Source organism: Pinus tabuliformis, chromosome 4_1 (assembly GCF_031772625.1).
Source record: "Pinus tabuliformis cultivar Carrire ecotype Pingquan chromosome 4_1, CPIR1, whole genome shotgun sequence".
Taxonomy (NCBI): domain Eukaryota; kingdom Viridiplantae; phylum Streptophyta; class Pinopsida; order Pinales; family Pinaceae; genus Pinus; species Pinus tabuliformis.
The window spans coordinates 681124602-681134173 of NC_142303.1; the positions used below are offsets into that span (position 1 = coordinate 681124602).

At 36.7% G+C, this 9572-nt stretch overlaps 1 protein-coding gene across 1 annotated transcript; it reads left to right on the forward strand.

Annotated features, from left to right (window-relative positions):
- The first annotated feature begins 5653 nt into the window (after positions 1-5653).
- LOC149177947 (uncharacterized) lies at positions 5654-7198 on the forward strand. Its single transcript, XM_089423498.1, has 3 exons — positions 5654-5914; positions 6058-6210; positions 6559-7198. Exons 1-3 carry the CDS (start codon positions 5795-5797, stop codon positions 6589-6591), a joined length of 306 nt encoding a protein of 101 aa, XP_089279624.1. The 5' UTR covers positions 5654-5794; the 3' UTR covers positions 6592-7198.
- Positions 7199-9572: the final 2374 nt, after the last annotated feature.

Below are 9572 nucleotides of genomic sequence, written 5' to 3' on the forward strand. Positions count from 1 at the left end.
ACATTCTTTATACATCTCATAGAATTCATCATGAAAATTAGCAAGCGAATATATTGAACCATTTTCCAAACTTTTATACCAAGACCATGCTTTTCCTTCTAAAGTGGTCATAAACATCCTCATGAGACAATCTTTAGGAAACTGAACCTTAAGATTACGTACATGCATATGAAACCTAACCAAATGAAGAGAAGCATTGTCTTTCTTTTCATCTTTGAATATCGGAAGATCCTCTAACCAATAAACCTTTGGCATAAGATTTGGAAAACCAGGGATATGAGACTAGGAGCATACCTGGCATTCATTCTTGCAGTGGAACTCATCTTGAAACTTCATCAAGCTACTGATCTTCTAGTAGTGGAGTCACCTTCCAATTTCTTATTTGATGTGTGGAGTCGCCAAGGTAGTTTTGCAGCCTCAAAAAGATGCCTGAGCTCTTGCTACCTTCAGAAGTTCAGCCTCTTAATTTCAGGAATGAATAGAATTGAGGCTCCCGGCATACGCACCAAAATGTTATCACCAAAATAGGACCCTGATAGGCTGTTGATCAGACTATCTCGGTGTAACCATTTCAAACCAATCTTTTAGCTAAGGCTTAGCCTCCTCAGCTTGAGAGGGCTCTCTCAAAGGGTTAATGAATTAGATTAAAGATATGAATAGATGGCTAACTTTATGGTTTGTAATTGTATATGTTTATAGGTTGAAAGATGAAGGATGGCTACCATTGGGCTATGGAGTCAAAGTTTGTTTCAGTACCACATCAAGATCAGCTTAACATGAAGTTAGGGCATAGAGAGTTTTTATGCATCAACAAAACAAAGATACAATGCAAGGAAACATAGTTTATAAATACATGAAGGAAGTTAGAGCATGATTGATGAGTTCTAGGTAACATGTATTCATATCACTGAAAGTAAGTGAAAGAGGAAATCCATGAGACAATATGACATTAAAAACTTTCTTTGAATCCTGAATAGTGAAGCCAAAGCATTCTACCTAGCATGGAAGTCAAGGCATTATAGAGTTCAAGTGCAGAAATCAAAATACAGAACAGTGAAACATAGTTAGTTTATCTATGAAGGAAGTCAAAGAATCATTGATGAGCTATGAGTATCATAAGTAAACACCACTGCAATGTAAGTATTGTAAGATGCCATCATAACAATAAAATACAAGAACTCTTCATGAATCTTGAGTTGTCTAAGTAGAAATCTGCATTAGGTTAAAAATATACACAGTCTGCACATAGAGCAGCAACTGAGCCAAAAAGTCTCCAACCCTTTGCTAATTCGACCTCTTGCTCTATATAAAGCATTTACAATTAGGATTCCATCATCCCTCATCAAGAGAATTCGAATTTGCCATCAGTGACACCTATTCTAGCCATAAAACAAACCATTAATTAGAACTAGTTATTAACTAGGAGTGCTAGTGACCTAATACAACTAGGAGCGTAACTCCTTATCATGATTACAACAAACTTATCTAAGCATTTAAATCATTATTTGACAAATTTCAACCTCAAGAAGTCGAACTTGATGAAGCCTCCCAGGTGGTCATCTGACTGCTGAAGACAAACCCTAGAAATTAGGGAACATGTTTCCTTGTTTTTAGGTTTAGGATCCCTGAAAATGGCACGTGGGACAGAGCCTTTATCTCCTCATCCATGACACATTTTTCGAAACTGAAGGAGGTTTTTGTATTCCATGATGTCTAGAACAAAAAAATTTCTTGGTTTTTTAAAATACTTCTCCAGCTGTCCCGAATCTATCCTTGAAAAACACGTGTCAAACAGGAAAAATCCGTTCTCTGAATTTTGGGTTTCAAAGAAAGCTTATTATCTCCCAACTGAAAACACTTATGAAGAAAGTGAGATATTTTATTTTAGCTAGAGAGTTTATGAAGAGAAACCTCCTTCATAATTCCAAAATACCTTTTCATGTGACCAGAAACTGATCTTGAAAAAGACTGCTAAAACCAAAAGACCAAGCTTGACTTTCAACAGTTTCGTAGCGCAAGTTTAACCATAAATTCCTCCCACCTCAGAATGAATTTGAAGAAACTGAAAGAGGTTTTTGTAGTTCAGCATGTTAGGAAGAAAAGCCTCTTTCAGTTTTCAAAATTGAGTTCTCAGCTGCTCAGGAAACCTTCTGGAAGTTAACTAGTAAAAACAGTTTTTCTGCTGAAACAGGCTGCTTCAGGGGTTTCGTAGTGTGCTACGAAAACTCCTAGTTCAGTGATTTGCTAAAAGAATTAGAAAATATTTCATTGTATCGCTCAGACTATAGAAGAATTCTTGGATCCAAGAATTGATAAGAGCGAGTTTATTCTTACCTAGAATGATATAAGCACTTATAGCGCAAAACTGGTTTTTTACACTGTCTGCACTATGAAAACACCTAGAGTGAGTTTTTCACTATGAAAACCTTGACACAAGTTTGACACATGGAATTTTAGGTGATGTGGGACCAGTGATGGGCAAGAATGGAGTGTTGACCCTATTTGACCATACCAACAAGACTCTTTTATAGATCTTAGACACGAAAACAACCATGGAAAGACTAGACCATGACTAACATGAATCCTTTGGAATCAAACTGATGTCAAAACACATGGTGAGGCTTTTAGGACATGGAATGAGGCTATGAAATTTTTTGGAAAAGAGAATGACACTTGTTGAGATGAGATGACTCAAAACCTATAAGACCATGACTAGAAACAAGGCAAAATTTCGAAAGCTTAGAAACAAAAATTTTAGGGTGATAACAATGGCTCCGCTAGAGATAGTGTGCCCTTGTGGTATACTAAGAACTTGTAGCTCCAGTTCCGCTATCCATCCTCTATAACAAAACTCTAAACTTCTACCCAATCTGCTCCTCAAGCCTTTAATGATTTCTGAAACAATAATTCAAACTGCACCTACTGAAATAGATGCTCAATCAACCTACCTTGAGCTTATTTGCACATTCCTACCTACCATATCAGCTGCAATCTCCACTTCTAGCTCAAGGAACATGAAACTTCCAATGAAGCCAATCGTCGATCTGATCTGACACTTGAATCTCTTTACTGTGCTTGAAGCAAAAATAAGCAAGATACTGAAATAATCAAGGCAGCATGAGGTGTAACTGTTCTTCAAGATGAAAATATAACTGGAAGCCTGAACAGTAAATCTTTTCCATGTAGTCAGCTATAGGGTCAAAAAACACATGGTTAGTTTGATGATTCCCATAACATTCTATATCTTTGAACAACTCATCCTCAACTACACAACATTTATTTGACAAGCTATCCAACTAATTTTCTAAATGATTCCAACAAAAAATGTACCTTTCCTCATTATTATCATCATTCTTTGGTGTAAGCTGCTGCAAGGAATTACAAAAATGAACAACCTTTTCCTCTGCCTGAGGGTCATAAAAAGTTTCTTCCAACATTTCTTCTTGGTGTTTGTAATCATGTTCATCTTGATAATGATCCGAAGACTGACAAGTCTGCTGCATCTCTACATCAATCTCAGAGGATGTAATATGATTTCCATAATTAAACCCCTGCTGATCTTCATGCTACATTTCATGGGATGTTATACTTTCTTCTTTGTGTTGAAATGTATTGTTATGAAGAGCCTCTAAAATTTCTTCATCCATAAATTCATCATCATCATAACAATCCTCCAAATACTGAATAAGACTTAAAGAATGTTTACAACAATCTTTGAGCAGCAATAAGGAAGGATGACATTCTTTATACATCTCATAGAACTCATCATGAAAATTAGCAAGCGAATATATTGAACCATTTTCCAAACTTTTATACCAAGACTATGCTTTTCCTTCTAAAGTGGTCATAAACATCCTCATGAGACAATCTTCAGGAAACTGAACCTTAAGATTACGTACATGCATATGAAACCTAACCAAATGAAGAGAAGCATTGTCTTTCGTTTCATCTTTGAATATCGGAAGATCCTCTAACCAATAAACCTTTGGAATAAGATTTGGAAAACCAGGGATATGAGACTAGGAGCATACCTGGCATTCATTCTTGCAGTGGAACTCATCTTGAAACTTCATCAAGCTACTGATCTTCTAGTAGTTGAGTCACCTTCCAATTTCTTATTTGATGTGTGGAGTCGCCAAGGTAGTTTTGCAGCCTCAAAAAGATGCCTGAGCTCTTGCTACCTTCAGAAGTTCAGCCTCTTAATTTCGGGAATGAATAGAATTGAGGCTCCCGGCATACGCACCAAAATGTTATCACCAAAATAGGACCCTGATAGGCTGTTGATCAGACTATCTCGGTGTAACCATTTCAAACCAATCTTTTAGCTAAGGCTTAGCCTCCTCAGCTTGAGAGGGCTCTCTCAAAGGGTTAATGAATTAGATTAAAGATATGAATAGATGGCTAACTCTATGGTTTGTAATTGTATATGTTTATAGGTTGAAAGATGAAGGATGGCTACCATTGGGCTATGGAGTCAAAGTATGTTTCAGTACCACATCAAGATCAACTTAACATGAAGTCAGGGCATAGAGAGTTTTTATGCATCAACAAAACAAAGATACAATGCAAGGAAACATAGTTTATAAATACATGAAGGAAGTTAGAGCATGATTGATGAGTTCTAAGTAACATGTATTCATACCACTGCAAGTAAGTGAAAGAGGAAAGCCATGAGACAATATGACATTAAAAACTTTCTTTGAATCCTAAATAGTGAAGCCAAAGCATTCTACCTAGCATGGAAGTCAAGGCATTATAGAGTTCAAGTGCAGAAATGAAAATACAAAACAATGAAACATAGTTAGTTTATCTATGAAGGAAGTCAGAGCATCATTGATGAGTTCTGAGTATCATAACTAAACACCACTGCAATGTAAGTATTGGAATATGCCATCATAACAATAACATACAAGAACTCTTCATGAATCTTGAGTTGTCTAAGTAGAAATATGCATTACGTTAAAAATATACACAATCTGCACATAGAGTAGCAGCTAAGCCAAAAAGTCTCCAACCCTTTGCTAATTCGACCTCTTGATCTATATAAAGCATTTACAATTAGGATTCCATCATCCCTCATCAAGAGAATTCGAATTTTCCATCAGTGACACCTATTCTAACCATAAAACAAACCATTAATTAGAACTAGCTGTTAACTAGGAGTGCTAGTGACCTAATACAACTAGGAGTGTAACTCCTTATCATGATTACAACAAACTTATCTAAGAATTTAAAGAATTATTTGACAAATTTCAACCTCAAGAAGTCAAATTTGATGAAGCCTCCCACGTGGTCATCTGACAGCTGAAGACAAACCCTAGAAATTAGGGAACATGTTTCCCTATTTTTAGGTTTAGGATCCCTGGAAATGGCACGTGGGATAGAGCCTTTATCTCCTCATCCATGACACATTTTTCGAAACTGAAGGAGCTTTTTGTATTCCTTGATGTCTAGAACAAAAAACTTTCTTGGTTTTTTTAAAATACTTCTCCAACTGTCTCGAATATATCCTTGAAAAACACGTGTCAAACAGGAAAAATCCGTTCTCTGAATTTTGGGTTTCAAAGAAAGCTTATTACGCCGTAAGGCGTTTCCATTTGAAATCAACTTTCTTCTCGAATTACGTGTACAATTCTGAGCCTTTGATTCAATTGTTAGACGATTAAAAGAATCCTACCCATCCAATTTATTTAACTACAAATTATAAAAATGAGATGCGAACCAGCAGATCGACGGTGTCTCTTCGGCATCTGCATTATTGTGTACTGTGTAACTCCTGGATTGAGCGCTACCTATGGAAACCTCTACTAAGTCAGGGAAAGGTGCAGGGGGGCCGAAAGGGAGAATCCAAGAAAAAGCCCGTCACGAAATCAGTGAAAGCCGGCCTTCAATTTCCTGTTGGAAGGCTCGCCAGGTATCTGAAGAATGGCAGATATGCCAAGAGGGTTGGGATTGGAACCCCCATTTTGCTTGCAGCTGTGCTTGAATACCTAGCACCTGAGGTAAATATTGATATGAATTCTGTTTTTAACACATTGATTTGGTTCTATGATGTAGCGATTTGTTTGGTGGTTCCATTGTATAAGTGGCTTTTGTCAATTACCTCAAGTCTCAGAATTTAGGTTTTTGCCGAAAATATCCATCTCAACAGTACTCTACATTTTCTTCACCCGATCCTCAACGCGGTTACACCGGCTTTTTAGAAGGATGGTAAGCATTCATTAACTTTATCTAATGATTTATTTGGTTTGGTTTGATGATCATATTGTTGTATATTATTTGTTCTCATTGCATGTGAATTGGGTTAGGTCAAGTGTTAATTGGCATTTGCCAACACTATTGAACATTTTTTATGGATCCCTAAAGCTAGTTGTACCTTCCACAGTATATGCTGACTAGGATCTCAATCATGCAGGGAACCTGGCTTGCTGTGGTTCCCTTTTATCTTGGTTTATCTCCATGGATTGGTTTAGTAGTCTTTTCTACAGGAAATTATTTTTGACTTTATTCATATTATTGCCATTGATAATTTGTTGATGTTGTTGGTGATGCGTATAGCCTGGCAGCTCTTTGTTGCTGCTGTTTGCTTGAGGAGTGCTGCCCGTGATATGGTATAAATGGATATGAGGGCATAGATTGATTTGAACACATGCAATGATTTGCGAGAGTAATATCTGGGCCATCCAGTTTGAAGCTTTTCCCCGTTGTTCTGTTTCTCGACTCTGCCAAACAGCATTAAGAGCGAGAAGGTATTAATGTGGACAGACACATGTTGAAGTAGTATTTTCCAATTTGCATTAGTAGTAGGCCGTTTGACATTACCATCATTAATAGCTGAAATGGGTTGGTTTCATGTTGTAAAAATCTATTGTATTTTGCTTGAAAACTGCAGCAGAGCCGAAATGTTAGTTCATTACACTATATATTCAATATATGTAACACGGGCTTTTGGGGTTTATTATACATTTTAGATCTGGAACCATGCCACGGGATATATATATAAGAGGATTTTCTTAAGAATTATGAATATCCTTTTTATTTGGTGAGTACTGCCTTTTGTTCAAGGCATAGTATTTAAATAGATGCCTGCTTGGAGGCCTGAATGTGTGTTTTATCAGTTGCAAAATGTGGCAGATATTTAAGTATCTGGCTCATTGCTGTCTATTTAGTTTATGTAACATGATGCATTTGGATTTTATTGTGCAGGTTATAATTGGAACAATGCTATGGGATATCTTTTTATGATTTTTCTCTTAAGCATCATAAATAATCTTTATGTTTGGTTGATGCCTCACTATGCTGAAGATGATGTCATTTGAGTAGATGCCTGATTGTTAACCTGAATGTGTAGTTTTGTAAATGTGTCTGGCGCCCTTTTTTTATGTTAACTTAGATGAAGCAGTCATTTGAGTATGGATGTTTCTTGCATCTTTTAAGCTGATTAGCTCTCTTGACTCCAAAGATTTTGTAATCTGTATTTCCCATTTATAATATCATTGGATTTTTCAAAATATAAAGTGAATTTGTGCAGTTGATTGTCATTCATTGAGTGCTCAAACAATGCTTTAGAATGTCTAATTGAACATTATCTAGGTCAGCTAACAAGGGAATTGAAGTAATCCTTACAGCTTCTCATTGACTTGTCATGTTATCATGTTTTATCTATTGCTTCTGGAGATTATAATTCATTGAGATATCATGTTTTGTATTATGATTATTTATATTTCTCAACTCTGGTAGTAAGTCAAACTTCCAATGACTAAGAGGTCTGCATGCGCTTGCTAGTCAGATATCAACCTGTGAGTAACGTGCAGGTTATTTGCTGCCTGGGAGTCCAACTTGTGGGCAGATTGAACAAGTTGTCGGTGTCATAAAAATGCCAAAAAAGAAAAGGAAAATCCCTTATTTTGAATTATTTCTGTTGTTTAGATTTCACGGAGTGGAACTCAGATACTCCAGCCTTTTCGAGTGTTTGGACATTGCTGTCAATCATGAGAAAACATGTTCTCACATTGTAGCCCTAACAATAAGGTATTTGTCTCTATATTGTATTTCTAGAATGTCATGGGGCAAATATTGTTGAACCATGATTTTAGTATGGTATTGAATTTGAATTAGAATTGAATATAAGCAATTGTAGGGCAGACCACTCACCGCCTAGGAGCCGCTGTTAGTATACGTGAATCCATTTAAGAGGCTCTATTGTTTAGTGGCTTGGCAAGCTCCTATAAAGGTCAGATTTGGTGCACTAGTTGATGACATCAGTGAGTCTCTATTGCAGGTTCTATCTGGCAATGCTATGAAGAAAGCAATGGAATATTGAATAGGATTATTCTCAAGGAAATGAATTTTGAAAATTGTCGTTGTAGGTTAGGGCAACATCCAAGTTTTGTCAGGAGCATGATTTTGAAACTGGATACATGGGCACACCGTGACAAAGACTAGATTGCAGGGTAATATGAAATTGCTATGTGAGAACCAGCTCCGAAAATTATGTTTACCCAGCAGTTGCAGGTTCATTGACTCAGTATTTAGGAGAAATCCTGACGGGAGTGCTGAATCAATTTTCAACTGCAGGCATTGTTAGTTTCTGATTGAGAAAAAAACAGGCATTTTCTGAGAGTAAATCTTTAGTGTGCGCTTATTTGGTAGAGAATCTATTGTACATGTTGCAACGTCAATAAATCAGCATAATATAAGTGCAGTTCTCTTAAGAAAAAGACTGAAGTCCGTGTTTCTCTTAGGTTGTTGTGATTTAGTGGGTATGTTGCAAGTGAAAGGGTTCCCCATTTTTGGTAACCCTCGTTTGTTTTTGTTTTCTGATCGTGTTAAACGCAATATATTACACTTTGTGTTTGTCAAGCCCTCTATAAGTGTCAAATATGGTCCTTTATGTTAACTCTTGGCTTGAGATGGCAGGTTCCCTTTTGTACCTTTAAATATGATTTGGTTTGCCTATTCTCTGTTGAAGCTGTTGATACAGTCTGGGAGTTGAATAGTATGTTCTCTGAGTGTGGGCTTGTATCTATAGCATCGCATTGTGTGGAATCATGGATGTAACATGTGTACCTCCTCCAACTGTGAGGGTTCAGAGAGGTTGATGTTATTAACATGTGTTGAAAGTATAATGAGCTAATAAACCGGGTACTTGGGAAGCTGATCAAACATTTCGAAGTAATGTGTACCTTGAACAGGTTGATGCTCTTTTCTTACAGACTCTAGGTCAATTAGCATTATGTCTTGTCATACTACAGTTACATGACTACCGTCACAAACTTAATTCAACCAATATCCAAGTGGAGTTGTGGGGCAGTTCCATTCATTGTATGTCACACTATCTTTCAGATTAGACAAAGTAATATTTCCTTTTATATAGATTGTTCTTGTTAGCATAATTCTGAAATAGGTAATTAGACAAAGTATGCAATGTTGTTAAAACTGGAGAGCCTGCCGTCCATTCAGAGAAGGTAAATCGTAAAGAGAATCCAATTAGGTATGGCCACACTCTTCAGCCTTGTATCACTTGGTTAGGCGGTTAAGATGAGAGATAAATATAGCCATCTAGGTTAGTC

Coding starts and splice junctions, on each gene's coding strand:
- LOC149177947 (XM_089423498.1), top strand. CDS start 5,795: ATGGAAACCTCTACTAAGTCAGGGAAAGGTGCAGGGGGGCCGAAAGGG. Junction 5,915..6,057: donor CCTGTTGGAAGGCTCGCCAG/GTATCTGAAGAA, acceptor TCTATGATGTAG/CGATTTGTTTGGTGGTTCCA. Junction 6,211..6,558: donor ACCGGCTTTTTAGAAGGATG/GTAAGCATTCAT, acceptor TGATGCGTATAG/CCTGGCAGCTCTTTGTTGCT.